Source organism: Globicephala melas, chromosome 1 (assembly GCF_963455315.2).
Source record: "Globicephala melas chromosome 1, mGloMel1.2, whole genome shotgun sequence".
NCBI lineage: Eukaryota > Metazoa > Chordata > Mammalia > Artiodactyla > Delphinidae > Globicephala > Globicephala melas.
The window spans coordinates 127,465,764-127,492,642 of record NC_083314.1 but is presented as its reverse complement, the minus strand read 5'-3'; the positions used below and the strand labels follow the sequence as shown (position 1 = coordinate 127,492,642).

The 26,879-nt window shown below is 33.3% G+C and overlaps 1 protein-coding gene across 1 annotated transcript in view; it reads right to left on the bottom strand.

The window, feature by feature from the left end:
• The window catches only part of ANKRD13C (ankyrin repeat domain 13C), an 85,481-nt gene that overhangs the window by 21,013 nt on the left and 37,589 nt on the right, over window positions 1-26,879 (bottom strand). Inside the window, exons 4-9 of the mRNA XM_030865939.3 lie at window positions 24,964-25,049; window positions 23,741-23,786; window positions 19,265-19,331; window positions 14,956-15,100; window positions 9,039-9,170; window positions 5,724-5,885 (exon numbers count right to left, since the gene is read on the bottom strand). Coding sequence (XP_030721799.1) covers window positions 5,724-5,885; window positions 9,039-9,170; window positions 14,956-15,100; window positions 19,265-19,331; window positions 23,741-23,786; window positions 24,964-25,049 — 638 coding nt within the window. The remainder of the gene's footprint in view (window positions 1-5,723; window positions 5,886-9,038; window positions 9,171-14,955; window positions 15,101-19,264; window positions 19,332-23,740; window positions 23,787-24,963; window positions 25,050-26,879) is intronic.

The window sequence follows — 26,879 nt, the reverse complement described above, 5'->3', positions numbered from 1 at the left end:
AGGGAAAGAAGCCTGAAAAAAAGGCCACAGATTTTGTTGGTTAGAAATCATTGATGATCTCTGAGTAGCAACAGAAGAATAGGGGAAGAAGGGAAACTAACAGTTTTTGAGCATCAGGCAATATGAAAGATGACGTTCTGCCCTTGAGAAGTTTACAAAGAGACACACAGGAAGTAGATAATTATAATCCAGGATGGGTGTGCTATGATAGAGGGATCAAGAGGATGGCATAAAAGCACTGAGAAGAGGTTTCTCTGACCCAGACTGGGGTAGCCAAAAAGATGTGCCAGCAATGGTGGTTCCTGGTGGAGAAGTCTAAGAGAAAGAGAACAAAATAACCAAATGAAGGACATTGAGAAAAGTACAATGGTGAGAAAAAGCATGCTGTACTGGGAAACTACAAGTGTGGTGCTATTTTTCCCTTCATGTGTAGCATACATGAAGGAAAAATAGCAAGATACAAGGTAAGAGGGCAAGACACAGAAGAGAAAAAGTAGTTTGAAAGCGTTTTGTGCACTAAGTAAGATTGTATTTTACTCAGAAAGCAATGGACGAATATTTTGAGCAATATAATGTTTTAGAACACAAACGTTGGAGCCAGACTGACCAAATCCTGGCTTTGCCAATTACTAGCTGACTTTGGACAAATTATTTAACCTCTTTTGTCTCAGTTTAGTCAACTACATAACCTCAGAGGGTCGTTGTAAGGATAAAACTGGCTTGTTAACATAAAATACTTAAAATAGTGCCTGACACATAGTAAATATTCTATACATTTTAGTTATTGAGGCTTTACATAGTTCAATCTATTTCAGAGAGGTCATTCTGGTAGCAGTGAGTAAGTTAGGAAGCTATCTCAGTAATCCAAATGAGAAATGATAAGCTATTTCAAAATGGAAGAAGAGAAATAGATTCATGAGATCTTTAGGATTTTGTAATCGATTAGACACAGAGGTTAAAGAAAGCTAAGAAGTCCAAGGACAAATTTCAGATTGCTGGTTTGGGTAATGGTAGTAGATAATGGTGTTACCACTCAAGACAGAGAAAAGAAGAAGAATGAAAAAACTGATCAGATTTAAACATACTAAATCTTAGATACCTATGTTTATCCAAGTGGAGGTAGGCAAAATACTATAGATCTGGTGATTAAGAGACAGGTCAGAATTGAAGGTATATATTGGGTGACAGTTACTAGTTTATGTGGTAACTGAAGCATCAGGTATGTATCTAACAATGAGACATTAGAGAATACTAATTGTCTACTCAATCAATAATCTATCTCCTGTTCTTTGTTGTAAAAGAACCTCCCTACCAATTTTTGGCTGGACACATGACTTCCTAGAGTAAAGACTTCTAGATATCTTTACAGCTAGCTAAATTAGTTACACCTAAGTTCTAACCAATGGGATTTGAGCAGTGATGTATGCAACTTCTGACTGGGTACTCAAACAGAACAGGCATGTCCTCTCTTTCCTAATTACTATTAGCAATTATCATTCCTAATGGTTGGAATGCTAAACAGGTAATAAAACATCGTATACCATGTGAATGAGGGCCAGATCCTAGAAATGGTAGAGAAATAAGACCAAAAAAAAAAAAAAGGCTAGGTCTGAGATTAACTCACAGAACAAAGAAACCATATAAACTCAGATTTTTCCATGAGAGAAAAATAAACTCCTGTCTTGTTTAAGTTACTGTTATAATCAGCCAAAATTATATCATAACCAATACCAAATACGATATATAAAATGTGATACTACACACAATAGTATGGCATGTGGCAATGGCTATTAACAGAATGACAAATGGGCTTAATAGGTAGTGACTGTCATAAATATTGTGGCAAAACATTAGGTAAAACAGTGTCTTGTGATCCTGCAGAAGGCAGACAAGCTAATAGAAGCTGTAACAAACAGAAGAAATGACTGAAAAAATTTACCACTGATGCTCCAACCCAGAAAGGTTAATCACACCTCCACCCAAATCTCTATCTAACTAAGCAGATCATGGTCAATTTCTCTTTCCGAGCACTGCTTAAAATTGTCTACTCTTTTGTCTACTCTTGCTTCCAGTCTATTTAATACCTATATATATTTAATACCTGTATATACATTTGGCTATAACTGAGTGTTTATATATATATATAATATATATTAAATTATATATATATTAAATCACATATATATTATCATATATATATATATATAATATATATATTATCATAGTAAAGACTCATTTTCCTGGCATGATTAGATAATGCGGCATGTCATATAAGTATATTTTTCCAGGTAATAAAATTCTCTAAGCAGTTTCTACTATTGCCAATAGAATTCTTTCTAAACTATACATTACACATTCCCCATCTTAGTAGAGACTGTAATGAATCTAATTTAACCTTCCACTGAGCACTTTACTTCATCATTATGAATATCAGTTATTATATTTTAATAAGGTCTTTCTTAGTTTATGTTTATTCTAATTGATCCTTTGTTATATACTGATACTCACAGCTGAACCCATCAGTGTTCCCACTATACTGTTCCCATAACTATCTAATGAAACAGGAAGACATGAAGGCTGCCACAGGACACCAGATGGCTTTCTAAGTTTATTTCCCTAAGTCAGTAGGCTCTGTAACTAAAATGAAATCAAACCTTTCCTACATAATTAAATGCAAACTTTTAATGCCTGTTTTTCTTGAAGCATATAAGAAATAGTTTTGATTTATTGCTAGATTTGCTGAATTCTAATATTTTATATGGCAAAATTTTCTGGAAGTTTAACACATTCATGTATTTTATATCTATATATTCTTATTTTGATTTTATATATTAAAAAAGTACATAATCACTAATAGAGTTTAACTCAATATTCTATATGTATAGCTTGCATACAATTAATGCTTTTATCAATGACTGTCTAAGGTATAAATGGGGCATTACTCCCCCCTCCAACAATAAGTGGTTAGAACAAAGTGGAAAAAAGCACCAAAAGTGGAGGAGCAAGTGTCCATAACTTAAGAATTTCTGAGCACTTAAATTTTACTATAAAAAATATTGTCAAAAATATATACTAAATATTAGAACTGTCTGGAAAGGAGAGGGAAAAGAAGGAGTAGAAATGGCAAAACTAGTTAAAAGGCAAATAATTACTTCCAAGTGTTACCTATAAGCTATTTCTTATAGAAATTAAAACAAATATTTGTCTGAAAAAAAAAAGAAACTCAAAAGCTATTCATTTAGAATAAAGAACATAAATGCATTCTGAAAAGGACATACATTTTTAAGAACTGAAATTCTATTAAAATGTGGCTTTAAAATATAATATTTTCAGGAATTCCCTGGCGGTCCAGTAGTTAGGATTCCACGCTTTCACTGCCAAGGGTGCAGGTTCAATCCCTGGTTGGGGAACTAAGATCCCACAAGCCACACAACATGGCCAAAAATATATATATATATGTACATATATATATATATGTACATATATATAATATTTTCATGTCTTTTGAAAACAATCATAATAGTCATACATATTTTCTAAGTTCTTGAAATTTTCAATAATGTTCCAAAGCCAAAAACATGCTTTTTACTAATGTGTTCTCTATACATCATTAAAAAAAACACCACAATACTGATTTTGACTACTTTTACCAATAGCAACGTTCTCTCATTCCTTTTACAACTTCAACTTCACAATATTTTGTAAGAATTGCTAAGACGTGTTGAAAATCTGGTTACACACAAAGATGAGACTTTAACAAAGGCAATCTGGGAAGCAATATACTTAGCCCAAGAACAAGAAGAACTTGGGGTAAGGGTCCAAGAATCAAAACCCATCTTTGCTACTTATAGCTTTGTGACTTCAGATATATTAATTTCTTTAAACCTCATTTTCCTTTCTATACAATTGGGCAATGATAGTTATCTCATTAGGTCATTGTGATAATTAAAAATTAAATGAGATGATATATGAAAAAATACTTCACACAATGCCCAGGAACTATTTCCTTTGATCTGATCAGAAGTCAGAAGCTTAATTATTTAATTCATATTATTTTGTTTTATTATATAGACATCTGGGATTAAACTATGTTTTAATTTCAACATGCCAAACTATACGTGATTAAAATGTCATTTAAAGACCCCTTTACCAATTCAAGTGCATCAAGTTACAACCTCTGCCCTAAAGAAAATAAATTTGTGTACTCATCCCAAAATGGTTTGCTGCCAAAATTAAACAAAGGTAGCAATAAGCACCACCACAACAAAATCATTTTTTAAAAAAGAACTGTTATAAAATTTAAATCACATTATAGTCCAAAGAAATGTTCTTTATGTCTGGTTAACAATGGGAAAGGGTAACAGCTTTGTCAAAAGATTAGGCTCATCATTCCCTCTCTTCAATCCATCTCCATTTCTATTTCCTGGGCATATCACATCCTATTACCTCCTACTGATGGAGAGATCAGCAAATACCAGGAGGCTTCTGGAAAATAAAGTCTAGTGAGGCTCTAACCCAAGGACAAAAGAAAAATGAGGACTGCAAAGAGGATCTGGCAGGAAGGGGACACGATCACACTAAACTGGATCACAATTTTAACTTAAACATTTAATGTGGCTTCTTAAGCACTTTACATCCTATACTCACTTAACTAAACTATGGTTGATTCACTCAACACATAAACTTTCTAAACATTAAGATAAATTTGCTGGCACACACGGTATCACCATGAATTAGTTGAGACCTGGCATACTATTCTGAAAAGTTTGTCTATCCTGAAAATGCAATCTGGCACAATACCATAGGGGAGAGGCTAAACATTCAAGGAATTCAAGTCTCCACATAGTAGCCTTTCATCTTTTTCTGACTGTGACTCACATTTTACACTATAACCCAGCAGTCACACATATGCAAGTAGACACAACATACACCCCTGACACTATTGTTTCATAAAGTAATAAGGACCCATACTATGTGCTCTAGTTTTTCCTTATTATCTGAATTTAGATTCTACTTCAAAAAAAAAAAAAAAAGTGGGGGTCACAGCCCACAAATTGAATTCATAATCCACTAAAGGGTCCCAATCCTAGAAAACACTGCTATAAAAAATGTAGTAAAATGTTAACATTTGGGAATCATTTTTTTTCTGGTTTTAAAGTCTAAAATTGTTAAAATAAAAAAAAATTTAAGAAACCCTCCAATTCATCTTACTAGGGAAATAAGATTATAGAGCCAAGTTACCTTGTCTCATATAGCTATGTAGTTCCATGATTTCCCTCCCCTTTTCCTACTGTCACACAATTCTTTGCATGTACCATGTTTTCAATAAATACATGCTGAATAAAAAAATTATGGGAAGGTATAGGCTAGAAATGACTTCATAAAGTAGGTAGATTTTTAGCCAGGTCTTCACAGCAGCAGCAGATTTCAGTTGGTGAAGTAGGAAAAAAAAAAAATATATATATATGCAAAGGGACATGGATTAAAAATTAACACCAGGTTTTATGCTTACAAAACGATTTTAATCTATTTATTAGTGAAGACTCAAAGATCAAGAACAGGTTCACAAAAAATCACCAAAGACTGTATCACAGAAAAATAAAAGGTGATACATGGTAAACAAAACCTATGAGCATACTTATATAAACTCACTGAATGCCAGGAATGAAGTCTACCCCCTCTCTCTTTAGAACATTATAAATTAAGAAAAGTAAAAGTTATACCTCAAAATTCTGCTCCATTATGTTTCCACCTTTACTCAAACTCTCCATAATGGCTTTATTTCGAAGAATATCTTCTTCACTGAGATGTTCTCTTCTTTTTCTTGATTCTAAAACAAGTCCATTCACCAGATAAAAGTCGGCCAAAAAGTTTCCTACCCTTTCCTAAAGCAAAATCAAATATTTCAAAATAATAAAGTTTATCTTAGATTTTTTTAAAATTTTGAAGTAATACACAGTTTCTTCATAAACATATAACATTTAGATGTAAATAAAATATTCCTCTGGTACTTGAAATTATCAAATTATCTTATACATTCTATTAAGCTAAAAAATACATAAAATTACACATTTCAAATTTGTAAAGGAAAATTTAAAACACACAAGATGTATGGTAGTTAATCTGCAAATGAATTAAGTGTAAGTAAAAACAACACATAGTATTCCTTTAGAATCTACTCCCAAGTAGCACAAAACTATCTGACAACTTAATTTAGCTAATAGTCAAATATCATGAGTTACAAGGAGGGGTCAGGGATAATTAATGTTCCCATTTTATAGATAGAAAAAAATGGAATAAAAAGAAATAAAAATTTCTAGTACAACTAAAATTAATTACCTGTTCCAGTATTCTCTAACAGGCCCAAACTTCAAATTACAGTTGCTTGCTTCTTTCAACAGTGGGAGAACAACCAAGTAGTTTTGCTCATCAATATAATTATGTATTTATATTATGGATTGGGGATAGGGAAACTCAAATGGATTAAAAGGACATCAAGAAAAGAGGGCTCCTTCAACATTAACCTTCACCTTTTTCCAGACCCACAGGTGGTCAGAGTTTGAAATAACTTACCTCAGAAAACATGATCAGTAACTACTGAAAATAAGCTTCCCATTTCTACCTGCATGCAGATCACTTGCTCTCCTCTTGCTGCTGTTTTCTGGCATTCCAAAACTAAGTGTTTAGTGTTGCTTCCATTTCCACCTTGCTTTTGGTGGCTTCCTTACCAGTCATTAGAAAGCAAGGCATTCTGTACCTGTTTCTACCTACAAAATGGGAACCATAAGCATTACTGACTCCCTCCTTACCTGTCAAAGACTTAAGAAGATCACCTAGACACTCTTCAAGAGCTTTGAGCTGCTTAGCAGTAGCACTAGATGAACAGCAGCTTCAATTTTTATCTTCTCTTGAAGTGATCCTTCTAATGCTGTCCAGAAGAACAGAGTACAAACAAATAAGACTTCAAGCCAACAAATGGATTGCAATGTAGGATCTCACAACTGGGAATCCTATAATGGTACTTGTTGCCAAATAGGCTTAGAGAGGAAAATTGATGAACCTAGATCTCACAGTGAGAATTTTTCTGTGGTTGGGAAACACTCAAGTGATAATGATCAATTTTTGAAATCTTATAATGAAAAAGCATTTATTAAAAATAAATCATATCAATAAAAAAATTTAAATGTATATTCCCCATAATCCAGCCATTCCATTTCTTGCTATCTATAAAAGACAATGCAAAGGCATGTAAAAGGATAGTAAACATAACATCATTTATAGTGGGAGAAAACTGGACACAAATGTGTGTCCATCTAAATGTCCAAAAAATAAGAGACTGGATAAATAAATTACAACATATCCATACTATGGAATACTATGCAGTTGCTAAAAAGAATGAAGTAATACTACTGAAAACACTTCTAAGACATTGGGGGAAAAAAAGTTGCAAAACAATAGATAAAATGACACTTTATGAAAAATAAACCTATCAATCATAAATAGATATTTATGTACATAAAGCATAAAGAAAGGTCTGGGGGGTATACAGCTGGATAACCTTCTGCAAAGGACTCTGGGATTGTGAGTAGTGGTCAAGGGAGATTTTTCAGCTTTATGTGTAAGACTGTGTGGTGGTTAATTTTATGTCAGTTTGCCTAGACTATGATGTCCAACTGTTCAATCAAACACCAGTCTAGATGTTGCTACAAAGGCTTTTTCTTTTTTTTGGCTGTGCTGTACAGCTTGCAGGATCTTAGTTCCCCAACGAGGGATTGAACCCAGGCCACAGTGGTGAAAGCACTGAGTCCTAACCACTGGACCACCAGGGAATTCCATGAAGGCATTTTTTAGATTAATTAAAATTTACATCAGCAGACTTGAAGTAAAGCAGATTACCCTCCATAATATGGAAATGCCATATCCAATCAAATGTAGGCCTTAAGAGCAAAGACTAAGGTTTCCCAAAGGAAAAGCAATTCTGCCTCAAGACTGCAACACAGAAACCCTGCCTGAGATTCTAGCCTGCAGATTTCAAACTCAAGACCATATCAACTCTCCCCTGAATTTCCAGCTGCTAGACTGCTCTAAAAATTTCAGACTTACCAGCCTCTACATTCACACAAGCTAATTCCTTAAAATAAATCAATCTCTCCCTCACCCTTCTCTCCTTCTGTCTATAGGTATATATACATCTATATGCAGATATATACACATACACAGAGAGATACAGAACTCCTACTGATTTTGTTTCTCAAAGAACCCTGACTATTACAGGCTATTTTTGTCTTTCTAATGAGGATATATTCATTTCTACTGTGTGTAATAAAAGATAAATAGAATTCTTAAAATCTTGTCCCTTACCTAATGTGTTACTTATTCTTGACTTTAAAATTTTATAAGATGCTTCTTCATACATGCAACTAAAAACTGTTTGAATATATTTTGAACATATTATATTTGAAATATTATATATTATATAACCTCTTGCTGACAGATGAAATGGGAATTATAGAAAGAATTTACAATTCACTAATGGGGAAACCGCCACTGAGATTTAATTTAATTACAGTGTTGTAGAAATGTAAGCTTATTTAATTTTAGTCAAATATATGGAATACTGAGGGACAGATACTGGGTAAGTAAATAGTTTAAAATTCTAAAAGAAGAAAGAAAAAAGGTCCAGAGAAATGAATTTAAAAGTATATGCTTCTTTGTGGTCTTCCTAAGAAAAAAAGCATTAGAAATATAATGGAACCATGTGAAGACATTGTTCCCTGTATAATAACAAGGCAACAAACAACAAGAATATTTTTCAACATAAAATTCAAATGAACTAAACTTTCTCTCCTGGCTTCTCCTATCTTCCAACTCTGTAACCAACCAATATAATTCCCTATTTGGGTTCAAAGAGAAGAGAATAAACTACTTGAAAACAAGTAAGAAAGATACTTCTTTCTACCTGTATTTCCATCACATTATTTTGACAACATTAAATACTAAACAATTTTTAAAGTGTAAAAATCTCGATTTGCACATACTGTTTTATCTTCCCGAAAAAGCCATCCTGTTTGGGCACGCGTGAAAGAAATTGATTTGGTTGATAAAGTTGCAGAGTAAATATCACTACTCATTAAAATGTCAACCTCTTCTTCTGTTTCCATCTCTGATTCCTGGGGTGGGGGCAAAAGGTAAATATAAGAATCTAGGTTTTCAGAGGTTTTTAGCGCCACATATGAAAATGTCAACAATTAAAACGTTACAGATTTCAAAAAACAAAAAGGACCAATTCTAAAAAAATGTGAAGTGCTAGTTACTCTAAAAACAATTACAGAAGTGTAAACTTCATATAACTAAATAAGTTAGAATTATAACTAATTATGAATCTAAAAATACAGGACACATAAAAAGGGTACTCACACTCTTCCAGATATGTAATGGAAACAATACTAGATTACCCATTACAGAAGTACAAAGTATGCAGAGTAATTGTAAAAGATTACTTTAAGAATTAAGTAGACACGTCTGAGACAAAATGCCTGTAAGAAGGTTTTGTTTTCTTTAAGTATAGATGAATCTTACTTTAGTTCTTTTTAATCTAAAGACCCACCACTATGAGCCTTTCTTTCCCAATAGTTTTAAGTGGAAGGAAGGAAGGGAAGGAGGAAAGGAGAGAGGTGATAAGGAAGGAAAAAAGGAAAGGAGGCCACATGGGATCTTCTCTATACACCTTATAGAAAGAAAAGAAATCCATAAATATCAACTCATAATTTCCAAACTCAATTAGCAGCCTTGCTTCAACATATTCCCCAGTGCTGGCATAAAATAATTGATCGATAATTATTTTTTAAAAGAGAAAGCTTTGTGCTTGTTTCAGGGACAGAAAACTAAGAGACCAGGTACAGAAGAGTAAATGAGTAGGCATTAGATGAGGCTCTATTCTAAATATAATAGGCCAAGAGAGATTCTCTGATATTTAGGACCCCAGAATCCGAAGAAAAGAGGGAGAAAAAAGGCAGAACCTAGAGAGTTGACTGGAGAATGAGAACCATCCATAAGGTTTCCAATAAGTAGAGGCTCTATTTTCCCTACCTCCTGATTTCTAGATTCCCAGGAGGCCCATTTTCTATTCATCACCACAAACTTTCACCCAGATATAGCCCATTTCCTTCACCCTTACAAGTGAGGGATAGAAAATCTTGACATTAATGCTAAGGCTGTAACAGGTGAAAATGTATTCCTGGTAACCCAAACTAATTCTGAACACAATTTCCTAAAGAGAAATTTTGACTGGCATAGATTGTACAGAACTGTTAACCATCATGATGTAAATATATTACAAATCAATTAGGATTTTATGTACTAGCTTGGGAACAACGCTATATACAACACTACCTATGAAGAAATTTGCCTTAAGTTTCAAACATCCCAATTTCAAATAAACTTTTGAAACATAACTCTTCTGTAAATCATAGACTATCTCCTAACCACATCATTGAAAAAGACCTGTTGTTAATTACATTCATTCAACAAACATTTAATGAACAATTATTACTTATGTATACATATTAGGATAAAAAACAAGTATTCCCTGCCCTGAGGATTATTGCTCAAAATCTAGCATTTCTGTATTCTTTTAGACATAAAATACACACACATATACCCTAAATACCAGACCACTGGTGATCTCATTGATACTATAACATCAGCTAATACTTACACTACTAGCCTTAATCTCTGGCTTCTCTTTTAGTACTATCTTTCCAACTCATCTATTGCCCAGTTAGCTATCCTGTTGTTATTTAAAACATAAGAATTCGAATTATTTAGTACATATATGAGAGTCTAGAATAAGGGTCAGCAGACTGTGGCCAGCAGTCAAATCCAGTCCACCATCTGTTTTTCAAGTAAAATTTTATTAGAATACAGCCATACTCATTCATTTATATATTGTCTCTGGTGGCTTTTATGTTAATAACAGCAGAGGTGAGCAGTTGTGACAGAGACCATATGACCTGCAAATATATTTAAATATCTAAAATACTGACTCTCTCCCTTTACAGAAAGATTCTGCCAAACTCTAACTAGAATGTACTGATGCTGTATTAGGTACCAGAGACTACAACTAAAAGAACCCCAAACCTCTGAGAAGCTTAGCCCCAAGAAAGAAGAAAGCCATATAGACAAAAACAGCATTAGAAGCTCTATGGTACCACATTAGTGAGAACATCAAAACAATGGTCACTTGGCAGATGAGGAAGTAACACTAAGTAGGTGCCCCACCAGGGTGAGGGTACAAGAAGAAGGGTATCCCCAGAATTGGAAACAATATGAACAAAGGAATGAAACACTAAATAGCCTGGAAAAAATTGCAAAGAGTTCAGCATGAAGGTATCTATGATAACAGGGTAAGAAAAAGGCTGGAAAAATGAACAAAAGCCAGGTCACAGAAGGAACCATGGCATGCTAAGGAACTTGGATTTCATTCTTCAGGCAATAGGGAACTTTTAAAGTGTCTTTAAGGAAGACAAATGTCATGAATTTGTTTTCAATGTTCAACCTATCTCCAATATGTGAAATAATTTAAAAGCAGACAAGAAGGGGGCCAGGAAGATCATTATGAGACTTTTGTGACAGTCCAGTTGACATAATGAATACCTAAATTATGGCAATAACAGCATGAATAAAAAAGGGATAATTATAAGACATGAGGGAGACAAGAATAACCACACATGTTCTCTAATTAGGAAACGTGAGAATACAAGAAAAGATGTCAAAAAAAACCTCCAATTTTTCTCAATGATATCAATCACCAAAGGAAAGAAAATGGGAGAACGGGCACCTTAAAGGGAAAATAATGAGTTAAGTCTTAAATAAGCTAAGTTTTGAGGTACCTAGGAGACACACAGGCTATCCATTAGGCATTTAAATAGATAGGTCCCCACTCAGAAGATCTGAGTTACAAATATATGCTTGTGAACTATCAACTGATAAGAAGTAGTGAGAGCTGTGGGAATGGAAGAGATTATTCTGGCAATTTGTAAAAATGAGAACATCAAGCGCATATCAATATTCAAGAAGTGAGCAGAGAAAAGGAAACAGGCAAAAGAGAGTAAGAAGGAGATATGGGAAAAGAACATCTAATGATCAAGGTCAAGTCACAAGGAAATGCAAATTTTAAGAACTGAGTTACCGATAATAGCAAATACTTCAGAGAAGTCTATATAAAGAGAAGGTTGAAACAAATACACTGATTTTAGCAACAGATCCAATATGAAGGTCATCTAAAACCCCAAACCTGTTTCCTTTTCCAAATGCCCCAATTCTATCTGTGGCACCACCATCATTTACTCTGTATTGTAGTCTGTTCAGTGTGCAATAGCATCATGCTTAAAAAAACAAGGTACGTACCTTAATTTAAAAATACTTTATTGCTGGGACTTCCCTGGTGGCACAGTGGTTAAGATCTGCCTGCCAATGCAGGGGACACAGGTTTGATCCCTGGTCCAGGAAGATGCCACATGCTGCAGAGCAACCAAGCCCGTGCGCCACAACTACTGAGCCTGTGCTCTAGACCCGTTGAGCCACAACTACTGAGCCCGTGTGCCACAACTACTGAAGCTCGTGTGCCTAGAGACCGCACTCCGCAACAAGAGAAGTCACTGCAATGAGAAGCCCATGCACTGGCAACAAAGAGTAGCCCTGGCTTGCCGCAACTAGAGAAAGCCCACACACAGCAACGAAGACCCAAAGCAGCCAAAAAATAAATTTAAAAAAAAACACAAAACTTTATTGCTAAAAAATGCTAATCATCATCTGAACCTTCAGCAAGTCATAATCTGTTTGCTGGTAGAGGAGTCAAAATATTTCGAGAATTACCAAAATGTGACACAGAGACACAAAGTAAGCAAATGCTGTTGGAAAAATGGCACCAATAGACTTGCTCAACACAGGGTTGCCACAGACCTTCAATTTGTAAAAAACGCAATATCTGTGACGTGCAATGAAGCGAAGTATGCCTATAACCATAAAAACACATATTTTCCCCCCTTCCATTCTCTCCCTTTTCCAATCCATCTTGCATACTAGCTGTGTGATCTTAGCGATATCTTTTAACATTTATAAGCCTCAATATTTTCATCTATAAAATAGAGATGGTACTATTTAGACAGGTTATTTTAAGGATTTAATAAAAGAGCTTTAAAGTATTTATAGTTCCAGTATGCTGGCATTTAATGCTTAATATATGATAGTAATTGATATACAGTTTGCCCTCCATAACTGCAGGTTCCGCATCTGCAGATTCAACCAACAAGGGATCAAAAATATTTGGAGAAAAAAAAATTCCAGAAAGTTCCAGAAAGCAAAACTTAAATTTGCCACACAGGCAACTAGTTACAAGGTATTTACACTGTATTTACAACTATTTACCTAGGCTTTACATTGTATTAAGTATTATAAGTAATCTAGAGATGAATTAAAGTATATTGGAGGATGTGTGTAGCTTATATGCAAATACTACACCATTTTATATAAGGGACTTGAGCATCTGTGGATTTTGGTATCCTTGGGGATTCCTAGAATCAATCCCCGCAGATACCAGGAGACAAACTGTATACTATTAATACAATGCCACTATCCATAGCACCTAGCAGTGTCTAGCATTTATTAGGTCCTTGATAAAATGTTTGAGGAAGAGAGGGAAGGAGGAAAAGTCAAAAAACTATTATATATAAGATTAATTCATTTAAATTACTTTTTGATCAAATCAATCCCTTGTTTAAGAATCTATGACTCTCTATTGCCAACTATAACAGATCCTAAATTATTTTATCTGGCTGTTAAGGCCTTCCATAAATCATGTTCCTATGCTCAGTAAGAGAAACCTTCACTGCAGTCAGATAGATTGCTTTTCTGTTTCCCAAATAAACCATTCTTAGTCCTACTTTCCTGACTTTACTCATCCTGTTTCCCCCACAAGGAATGTCTTTTTTTCTTCTCTTCGAATCCAACTCTTCCTTGCTCAGTGCCAGTTAGGAAACTATTTATTTCAATAGTACACATACAAGGTAACTAAATATCAACAGATATGACAGTAGGAGGGTCTAATCTAAGAGATGTTGAGGAAGGGGTCACAAGATGTGGTAAACGTAAGGAAAGGAAATGGTGAAAAATAAAAGCCACAGTGACAAAACAAAATATTGACCTAAAAACATTTGTAAGGCTATCAGTGATATATATATAGATACTAGAAAAGCTTTTTCTTTGGTTTATAAGCATTCAGGGAACAACAGATATAAGATCATGGTGAATATGGTCTCTCAAAGGTCGTTGTGAAGGCAATTCACATGGTGTTTAGATATGGTGTTTAGAAGGGGTATAATTTTGTACTTTAAGAGTGAAAAGACGGAGAAAAGAAAGGTGGCCAAAGAGTTGGGAAAAGTAAAACGGTACAGACAGAAAGCCAAGAGAGGTGTTCATATTAAAGAGGTAGAGATGGTTCACAACAATAAAAGAAACTAAGATAGGAAGATAAATGGGGACAGGGCCAGAACAGGTTCAACAAATGAGAACTATGAGAAGTTAGGGTTTATTTAACTAGGAGATCATCAGTGAATTAAGAGCAAACAGACTCAGTGGATTAGTCAGGATAGAGAACAGATGATAAAACTTTTTTAAAAAGCAAGAGGTAAGAAAATCAAAGCTTTAGGAATGAACCATCTCAATTATGCCTTATGCCTTTTAAAACAATTACACCGAGGCTTGGTTGCATACACAGACTTCTTTTATTTTTTTAGCCGCACCCCGTGGCATGTGGGATCTTAGTTCCCCAACTAGGGATCGAACCCTCACCCCTTGCATTGGAAGGCGGAGTCTTAACCACTGGACCACAGGGGAAATCCCTACACAGACATTTTTAAACCATTTACAGGAATACTGATAAGACAACATGCTCACCTCATGGTGTATTCGCTGATAAACTTTTTGTTCATTGTCTAATACTACAAAAGATTCAGAGGGTGCCGCATCCCCGTTGAAAATGAAGCTTAAATCCCCTCGTTGGCACTTCATGTCAGTAAAGTCTATGAGAGTAGTGTCAAGCCTGTGAAAGATGGATAGATGAGAAATTCTGACAAATAAAATTTCAATAAAACTTCATATTAATTAAACAAGTTTTGCTCCTTCTAAACTCAAACCAAGATGCTAATACCATATTTCAAAATCAAATTTATAGATAAAAGCTAAATTTAAAATATCTCATTAAAAAACACCAAAAGAATATTTAAATATATACTCAATTTTATCTATATTTCATTTTTCTGAATATATACTTCATTAATCCAGCAAGAAAAAGGTTGTTTCCCCATTGTTGATGCATTTCTCTAACTGTACCCTTATTCTCTACCATTTCCTATACTGTAGCTACTCCATAAAAGTTACTTCAAGGGGGAAGGGCAGAAAAGGAAAGCAGACCTGTCTAACATTCTCTGATACTTTCAAGACCAAGTTGCTAGCTCAGCAGAGTACAGCTGACCCTTGAACACCAGGGTTTGGGGAGCTGACCCACATCCCCTCCACATGTAACTTTACTTTAGTCGGCCCTCCATATGCACATTTCCACATCCTCAGATTCAACCAACCTTGGATCATGTAGTACTGTAGTACGTATTTCTTGAAAAAGATCTACGTATAAGTGGGCCCAAGTAGTTCAAAACGGTATTGTTCAAAGGTCAACTGTATATAAGAGAGGTATAGCCATGGACAGACCACATTCTTAGACTAAGGACTGTGTGTCCACAGTCTTGTCCTTATGATCTGCATCTATGCTTATGCTTGGTACCAAACCTTGCTTCATCCTTCAACTCGATAAACCATTTAACTTACTCTAAATTCTTGGCCTTTCTGCTTGACTTCCCAGATTCAGATTAGCATTCTTTTTCCCAGCATTTTCTTTTCCAACATCTCCACAGCCTGAAAACATTATGGATCGTTCCTATGGCAAATATTCATGGACTCACACACTTGTATGTTTGTTGTGCTCATTATAACCAAGACCTGGCATGGTCGACCCAGTGGGTTGGTCTCAAATAAAATCTACAAATCACTACTTGCTGAAATTTGGGAGAATAATGGAATGGAAAAGTTCACAAGTACCCTGAAGTGCTTCAATCTTGCACAAGGCTTTGTAGGAGAAGCTGAAAAATGGAGCATATTTCGCATGCAAAAGAATAACTAGGGTTACATATAATTTATCACCAAAACTAGTAGTTTTTAAAGGTGAAGGTGATACTGTTAATAATTTTACCAGGACAACAGAGGTGAACAGGGAAATATGGTTATCCTATGTATAAGAGGCTCTTTTCTGAGCCATATAAAATATACACACCCCTCAGAACCGAATAAGAAGTCCTAAAAAGAAAACCAAGTCACCAACTCCTATATGACTGAACACTACCTGCTGCTTTACAGTTGAATTCTAGCCCCTGGTCCACTTCCAGTAGCCTGCTACTGTACTACTGGTGCCTGTACTACTAAACATATCCTGTTATTGCTTGTACATGTGGCGTAAGAGAAAATAATGCCAGTAAAAGGGGCTTATCCTCCACCTCTATAAGATGCAGGCTACTGAAGTCGCAAAAAAGGAACAGATCATTTTACATGCATGGCCTATTTGGACTCCAAGCTTCAGCTACCAGGGAACTCTATACCCCACCAAAAAAAGAAGAAAAGGGCCAGAACAGTCTTTTGCCTCCATTCCCTTCTTGCCCATCCTGGGTGAGAGTAGTAGTGGGTTGCAAGGGGTGGGGATAGGAAATGTGAGAGAAGAGATGTACAGAGAGACAAAGACAGACTGACACTGGCAACATTTGAGCCCTTAAATCTAATTTATCATAATGATATAATTTATAATATAATTTTTTATATAATTTATCACAATGATATTTTAATGTATTAACTAGTCCTTGGCTTTCAGCTTATAAGCCTAAATACTTTTAATTTTGCCATGTAATTCACCATGAAGAACAAAAAATTCTTTATACAAATGCAAAGATTTGAGTAGAACACGTTCTGTTTCAGATAAAAACTTGAAAAATGCCCAAGTAACAGTGAAAAGGAAATAGGGCCTACTCGAAATAGGAAGAGCCTGACTGGAAAGTTTGCAATGATTATTTTAGTCAGTGGTTATATGTAACCTCAAAATTATTAACAGTGAAAATATTTGTTAGTATTCTCAACAATAAAGTTGCCCACACTTTCCTATTTCTACTAAAGTATTAATTTCTCTTTGACAACAAAGAAGATACTTTTTTTTTTTTTGGCCACACGGCCTGCAGAATCTTAGTTTCCCGACCAGGGATGGAACCCGTGCCCTTGGCAGTGAATGCGTGGAGTCCTAACCACTGGAACACCAAGGAATTCCCAAAGAAGATACTTTAAATTATCACATAACTGTCAGGAGATACAAGTAAAATTCATTTGAAGTGATGTTTAAAAGAACTAATCATCTCCTGATGTTTAAATTTGAAAGTTTTCATTTAATGTTAACAAACTTCTTTTTCTTTAAAATAATTCTTCATCTATGCAAAAAACCTTTGTCATACATCCTAAAATGCAGCTTCTCCATTAATCTAGTAAACTTTGTTTGATAACTAGCACTTTGAACCTGTCACATTTCTCCCTCAACCTCGGCTGCTAGTAAGTCCCAGGTTTCAGTCTTGCTAAACTGCAGTAGCTTCCCTTAAACTACATTCTTTGACACAATTATTCTCTCTCAGCCTCTTATTCTCATGTCTCTATCTTAACCATTTTGTGGTTTTTTTATCATCTATATTTATTAGGTAATATGCATCATGTCATTTACTTTTAAAAGTCATATATAAATGTGAAACAATTTTTTAAAAGAAAGAAGCTCCTTCTCTCCTAAGTTTAAGAATCAAACAGAACTAAAACTAACCTTTAGTTAAAGTAGCACATGGAAGATAATACTATTCTCCCAAGTTATGTACTAACTTTGGCAAGCACCTATATTAAGCATTTTTAAACTGATAATTTTTTAATAACCATAATATATTGCTAACAATAGGCTACTGAATTAAATCTACATCATTATCAAATCCTTTCCTAGTTTTCTAATCTATACTTTTCTGTATTTTCCAAGGTTTCTATAATGACCATGAATTTAATGTGCATGAACACTTTCATCATCAGAAACATCTGAGGAGGTTATTTTTAAAAACAAAATCACAGAAACTTCTACCTTAACAGAATTTTGCTGGAGAATAATGACCCTAGAACTTACTTCCATCTAAAGGTTATCTCTTCATTATAATTCAACATATTGAACAATAAATCTCATAAAGAGTTGATTTTTTAAAATTTCTGCCTTGTGACATGATATGATCTGACAGGAAGTCAGAGAGGTCCTGGCTCAGTGATTAATTTGCAATATGCTCATAAAAATCACTTCACTTGTCAGAATGTTCTAATCTATAAAATGAAGAGTTTATATGAGATAACCTTTTAAGACATCTCTAGTTCTAGACCCTTACATATTCAAATTAAAATATTCTGGATTTTTATAAGATACAGACATGTAAAATTTTATGTATATATAAATATACTAATAGGTATGAATATACTAAAAAGTTGGCATATTCACCAGCATTATATATAGCTTAGATATATATAACTTGTAAATATACCTATATTAACAGAAAGCTAAAGAGATAATGATAAAATCCTGAAATAAATAAAATAAATAGATTCCCTGTGAGATCCAAACATCAATCTTAGTTTTAAAAGGAAACAGAAGAAAATTAAAATTAGCCTTAAAGTGTTCACTAGAATTGATAGATGACTGAACAGATGAATGGCTAGAAGCATGGATGGGTAGACAGGGGAGGGAAGGGTTGGAGAGGGATGGAGGAAAAACAGGACAATAGTTATGTCCTCCTTATGTGTCCCTTATTCCCTACAAAGCTAGGAAGAGGGAAATAACCATCTTAAATCTTATTAGTGTTATATCATGATCTTCACTCTACTTGCCTTCCAGATAGTCTGTAGTTAAATAATAATACCTTTGTTTTAGTCAAGATTTTATGCCTTTGGTTCCTTATCTGTAGTATCTCAAAGGAGATAAAATATTGTGAATATATTACAACATGTTATAAAATACTACATCCAAGTATAAGCTATTACTACAAAAAGAAAAGCTATCTCTAAATCTCAATTATCTGTTACTCAGAAAAAAATCAAATCACCTTACCTGATATTGATACCTTGTTTGTATATTTTACATGCATCAGAAGGCAGAATTCGGGAAAGTAAAGGCACTGTATTTGTAAAAAGAAAAGGCAAAAAATAACCACCTGAAGTTCAGAGAGATTACAAATTTTTTTAATTAGAAGAAGAGTAATGTAAACATTTTACTATTTCACCAAAATTGTAATAATTTCCTTTAAAATAGTATTTTCCACTTAAAAATAATATACAAAGCAATTTTGAGGAACTTCAAATACCTACTATTTAATTGTAATTGCTGTATAGTTCACCACCACCACCCACCAAACACATGTAAGAGTAGCAGAGTTGATATAATGCCACTCTTGGGTATATATTGTAGGATATTACTGTAAGTTAGAAAACGATGCCCTGTGGTAACTAAACCCTCCTGAATGGGTAACCAGATAAGCCTGGATTCCATCTGATCCTCTAAATATAATTGGATTAAATACCAGAAAAGTAATATGTGTAATAGAAAAAGACACTTTTAGAGCTAGATAGTCGAATTTGAGTCTGAATCCCAAATATGTTGGTTACTTAAGCTCACTGTAGCTCAGTTTCAAAATCCATAAAATGCAATCATACTATTGACTTATAGATTTCTACATTCCAGTGTTGCTTACATTCATATCACAAGCTATATTCTCATAGTTTTTTTATTATTTATTATCGGCTATATTTTGAGGAAATATAAGTTATTCTATGGATAAATAAATCTACATAACAGGCTATATAATTAAACTACCACATACCAAAAAAAGAAAAAAATGTGAAACTCAAAATTCTTGAAATTAAAGATTACATCACATGTACATGTGTATGTACGTGGGTGTGTGTATCTATGTAAGATATATTATATGTATATTTTACAAAACTCTGTGTTTTAAAAATGGGTGATAAATCAACCTGGGTTAGAAAGAAACAAAGACTTTGGAGAAAATTAAGGGCTAGTTTTTTAGTTAACTTTTTCAAAAGCATCAATATTTGCTCACTAACATTAAAGGTATACCAAATATAAAAATGTCTTTTTTAAATCCTTAGAGGTCATTTAATCCAAAATGATTTCCAGCATTGAAGACAGTTTTCTAGACTTATTTTATAAAAGCAAGAAAATTTTACTGCCCAGAGGGAATATCAACTAAGAGTTACCCTGGTCAAAGAACATAAGAAATCATTTTCCAATAAAACTTTTCCTTATATGAAACAATAGAAGTTAAGAAGATTAATAATGGCATAAATCTACGTAAATGATCAAAGCTCCTCTTTCATGCTTATTGAGATCCAGTTTTTCTGTCCTTAAATATTTGGTGTAGCATGAAAAAGACGATTACAAGAAGACAGCATCCTAACAATTTAAATTTAACTTATTACATCTTTTGAAGTAGTACGGTAACCTATAAAAACAAAACTTAGAATCACATACCAATACCCATTTATCAAAAATCAGAAAAGGAGGAAGAGGGGAATGTAGAAAAAAATTAAGAAGCTTAGGGTTTGAAAAGCAAAAGTTAAAAAAAAAAAAGATATCATTGAGAAAAAAAGATTTTAATGCATTCCAAAAATAAAGCAATTTTCATTTTCCCAATTCTGTGATGACTTTTTCTTCCCCAATGTAAACTGAACAATTAGGCTGTCTGTATCTTAAGTTACCTCAGCATAATCTGAGAGTCTAACACAGTACTCCAAAGGCAGCATAATCCTCTGAACTGAAAAATGGAAAGTCTCAAAATTTTAATTTTGGTTTTGCTATCACTTACTCCCTGATTTTAAGAAGAGTTCCTAGGTTGAATGTTTTCCATCTATAATATGCAAAAAACAGTCCCAAATACAAGATGGATATTCTGTAGATTATGAGATAAAGAAAAAAAAACTATTAGTTTTTCTGTTGAAACATGCTATATACACATAATGTTAAATTTGTAGTGATTATAAAATTATTTAACACTTTACAGTATCTGAAGGGCTTCCTTCAAAAACATGATTTCATTTCATCTACACCAAAACAAAGGCTTGAAATAGGTGGGGCAGTTATTATTATCCCCATTTTTAAAATGAAGAAACTGAAACTCAGGAAAGTTATGTGATTTGCCATGTCAAACAGTTAGGAGCCAGTACTTCTGATTCCAATTTAAAGCTTTTCCATACCTAAAAACTCAAGCTGGAATAATTCAGTCACCTCCAGACTTGCTATTAACCAAGTCTGAGGCTATTTTCAGCCAAATACTGAAGGAGAAAGAGTAGAGTTTGTGAGCTCCACAACCTCTAAATTAAACTTAACGCCGGACCTCAATATTTCTTAACTTCCTCTTATTTCTAGGTTGCCTTTTTTTTTTTTTTTTTAAATATTAGGGGCTTTAACAAGGGGAGGAACCATGCCTAAACTCTGGAAAAAAGCTTGATAATCAAATCTAATAATAGAGATTATCCAATTTTTTTAATCCAAAGTGTCTAAGCTAAATCTAGCCAATGAGTTTAGTTTTTAAAATTATAGATGACATCTAACCATCAGGTGCTAATAATTTGACATGAAATCAGTAAAAACCTTTATCAACAATGAAACAGATGGGCTGACTTTTTTGCATCAAAGTCAAGTTCTCAAAGAAGCAATACTTTAAACAAGTACCTCAGTGGTTGCATAATGAACTTGATTATGCAACATTTATAATGTGTTTATAACTACAGATCATATGCACAATTTCTGGAGTAATTACATCCATTTCTATTTCTTCATGTAACTGAAATGTCACTTTTAAAATATTTTAGAACATTTTGCTCAGCAACATAAAGTGACTATCTTAGAATTCAAACCACTAACAACTACTAAGACAATCAATTAAAGAGCCAGTACACTCAAGGGACAATCTCAGTTTAGGATCGCCAAGAATGACTGGGGTCTTTACAGACAGAAAAAAACCGTGTGAAAAAACAGTACTCAGGCTTTAGACCAATCTAACTTAGACCTCTTTTATTATACAGTGCTATTACAAACCTTTTTTTCTCTCAGTATTCTAGAACACTGGGACTTCTGAATAATTTATAGAGCATAAAGGACTACGACAGTTAACAAAACAAAATCATGTGTGATCTTTTTTTTTTGGCTGTGACATGAGGCTTGTAGGATCTCAGTTCCCCAGTCAGGGATTGAACCCGGGACACAGCAGTGAAAGTCCAGAGTCCTAACCACTAGGCCACCAGGGAACTCGCTCATGTGTGATTTTGATGGAGCCAAAACTAGCCTGATGAACTACAGTTGTTAACAATGTTAGAAAAAACTGATTATATTTAGGGATTAAAATTTTACATTTAGAGATTAAACACTAGAAAAACCTTAATCACCCATGCTGTACAGTATTATGCAGCTGTTAAAAAAAAAATGAAGTACTTCCTCATGAACTAAAATGTGAGATACCTATGATATATTAAGTAAACGTGACAAAATGCATAATGATATAATAGTATGATCCCATTAAAAAAAACTAATGCTGAGGATACATATACACATATACATTTATATTTATATATATGTACATACACACACGTTTGTAAGCATTGAAAAGAGTTTGAAATATTCATATGAAACATTAACAGTGGTTTCTAGAGTTATCAATATCTGATTTATTTTTATGATTATGATCTATTTTTATGATTATTTTGGTGATAATAAGCATTCAAATATCCTTAATATCATAAAGATTAATTCAGATGCTTTAAAAAACACACATAAGCATACTATATTCAAACCTATATATAGATTACATTAAAAATATATTTAACCCAAAAGTTAGTGGTTTGGATAGTTGTTTACTTAGTAAAGTAAAGGTCACTAGGATCAAACTTCCTATTTGGACACCAAAGTTTTCTCCCTAAGTAGACTCATGTTTAAAATGGGGAGGAGAGAAAACTTACCTTGCCAAGGTAAATCAATAAATGACTGTAAAATATCTAGGAATTAACATCTTTCATAAATAAGTGGAAGAGTGTGCAACCAAAAAGTATGTTAAAACAGTGGCTATAAAGTATGCAATAAAAGCAGCAAATGTGATTGAAAGATGACAAAACATACAAAATCAATTAATGTTAACCAAATTCTTCACATTCAGGGATCTAAATACTATATGTCAAACTTCCCTAAATTCAGTAATCTAATAATCCCATAATTATTCTTCTCTTCCCTCTGAAAATTCCTTATATTAAATTATTATAATATTTGAACCGGCATTTTATTTAAAAAAAAGAGAATTTTTAATCTTAAAAATAATAATTATGAAAGTTACTAATCAGGTTAGGATAATTAAGTATTACTATAGGGCTTTATAACCATTACATTCAACATGATGAAAAATATTTTAATTTCCTTAGGGTAATATTTGTTATGTTAACATTTCTATATAATAGTTATTTTTGCACTTGCATTTCTGCATACGTACATATTTTATAGTAAAATATAGCACACTCTTACCCCAGCTTTGAAAATCCCAGTGAAGTTCTAAATAAAAGTCACCTAGCTGAGAAATGAAATATGAATAATTATTGAATGCACACCTTCATTAACAGCTCTTATACCTACTTAATATTTTGCTTTAAAAAAATCTGTTATCATTAAAGGTCTATAGACAGGAATAGGAAATAATTTCAATGTATGGAGTTGGAGAAAGAACCAAAAAATATATATGGTTATTACTTAAAATTACATTACAATAGCAGACATTACTACACATATCTACAAAGGAAAACTCACACCACTCTAGATTTTACAAGAACGTTTTAATCACATAAGAACATATCTGAAACTGACAGGCATTTAAATTTGCATCAATAAATATTCCATTTCGCATAACAATAAGTAGTATTGTAAAAATACTTAATAACTTTAGAAGTGTTATAAAAAAAAACAGTAACTTCCAAAATGATTATTGTGTAGGCTCATAATGGTCTAATAAAATCACCCACTGCAATACAAACTTTTTTTCTATAAAGTGATAGGTTTACTAAATTTGAAATAATATGTCATCATATGAGATCTATAGAGAACGTTTTTATTTCACAAATTAGAAGCTAAACATCAAAGACTATAACTGTTCAAGGAACTATTAATCAAATATTGTCAAAAAAATTTATCCCTTGAGATTTCAAAAACAAAGCATACCTAAAAGAAGACATAGTCATGATGATATATCTTTCTCCCACAGTTCTTTCACGCATCCAAAATACAGAGGAAAAAATAACAGAAAACAAAACTCTCTCCCTTTCTGTGCCAGCACACCCAGCTCTTACCATCATGAAGTAGAACAGACAAAAAGAGTTTTGTTACATAAAGAAAATGCAAACTGCTCCTAAGGCAGTAGCACTTCAGCTCATAGAAAATCTTTCAATCCAAAGGACAAAGGAAAACTACTGCCATTAATTATGACTTACCTCCATTTTTCTTAGAGCTCTTACCTAATTTACTGAACGCAATAATTCTTTATCTGCCTTCTAAGATCAAAGCAAATAATGCTTCCCATAAGATTACATATCATAATCAGAGTATTTTGTAATGTCATTATTGCTTAATTGAAGCAGGATTTTTACCATTTCTTGACCCTTAATAATTAGTGAGAAATTAAACTGTATTTTTAAAATGCTTAAAAGTATACTTGCAATTACCCTTTAGGGCAAAATCAGCAAAGAAATTTAGCCTACCTCTTTCAGGGCTTTTAATAATCGAGGTCGTTTTTCTTCAACACTTTCCCTGGATTGCTGCTTAAGCTTCCTTAAAAGAGCTGTAACTAAAATTTAAATTTAAAAAAATTTTTTAATTTAAAATAAATTTCACCATGCTAGTTTGCCAATTACACCTCAATAAAAAATTTATGAAAAACAATTTCACCATGCTAGGAAACACCACTGGCTTATTACACAGAGATATAATATAGATATTGTGAATAAGTTAGAAAATACCTTTAGCAAAACTGTTAAGATCCTCAAGGAAAATTGAAAACAGATACCTCGACATCAACTTATTCATACTAGTTTTGCTAGTTTTTAATCATCAGTAGGCTTTATCTGACTGAGTCAAGATTACCAATCTCAGTCAGATGATGCAGTGTCCTGTTGTCAACACTGATCTAAAAGATGATCTCAAAGATAGATCTCAAAAATCCCACTGGACATTATTTTTCTAAAAATGTAATTATCTGCAATTGTTACCAGTTGCATCTGTTCTTCTTTCACTTGAGGCTGTACTCTCACATACCACCAACATAGCATAAAAAATACTAAAATGAATCCTACTCTATCTGTGAAAAGAACTTTTGACTCTAATAAAACCTGAAACCCCCCAGAGCGTCTTCTCAACAGTTAAGAGATGGAGATTTAGACAAACTGCCTAAGCGCAAACCACAGCATTACTACTTATTAGCTGTATAAGCATGGAACACTTACTTAATTTCCCTAAACTTCAGTTTCTTTTTTTCATATGTCAATTAAGAATAAAGTGAAATCTGCTACATGGAGTTACTATAGAGGCTCTATATAAATTGCTTACTACTGTGCCTGCAAGTAGGTAAGTATAAGTTTTGTTTATTAGAATAAAGGTCTAAAATTAACTAGCAAAATCAATCAATCCCTAACATTTATTGAAATAAGGGAAAATATTAGCCTTCAATGAAATAAGATGAAAAAATGTACAGAGGGGGGTAAAATGTATACATCAATACATGCTGATTTCCTCCTGGTCCTGTTTTCATATACATATGTATACATACAAATAAAAATACTATTATTTTTACTATTTTACAGTATGCACTCTTATAAACTACTTAACATCTTATATGGAATACAGAAGTATAAGGGAAGTATAAGGTTGGGGGAAAAATAATGTGGAAAGAAGACAGTAATAAAAGCTTATTAAATCAGATTTGTTTTGTCCACAAAGGCCAAAAGGAAAAGCTCAGGGAAGAATATGAGAAATAGTAGAATCTACACTTATTTTTAACCACAGGTCTAACTTTAATCCCAATGTATTTTTAAAAGCCAAAAATCAAAGAGCAATGTTTAAATTACTAAAGGTCTTTTGGGACAGAAGAGGATGAGACCTAAAAGTCAGGGAACACGGGACCTAGTTTCAGTTACACACTACCTGTGATCTCGGTCAGCAGTTCCCAAACACAAGTCTACATTTCAGTGGCCAACTGTTCAAGTTTCCAGTGATATGCAGCCAAATGAAAAAACTGGGTACCAGGGTGGATTTCTTTTTCTTTATACATTATACACTTTTTTAAAATTTAAGGACTATTCTTTCATTTTTGGTTTCAAAGTGTCTTTTATTTTTTTAATGAAATTGTGATCGCAGAAGAAAGTACTTTTAAAGTTCTTATATGCTAAAGTGAAAAAGTCGGCTACTCTACAACAATCCTTTAATAAAATTCTTTTCTGGTCTATAAAATCCAAATAGTGTGAGAACCAATGACCTATATAAACATTAGGGTTCTTTACAGATTCAAATTTATATGAATCTGGTTAACCTTCATGTTCATTATAATTTAACTTTAATATCAAAGCGATATTACCTAAATGTAGTAGAATTCTTTTTATAATTCTTCTCCACTATAAAGGCA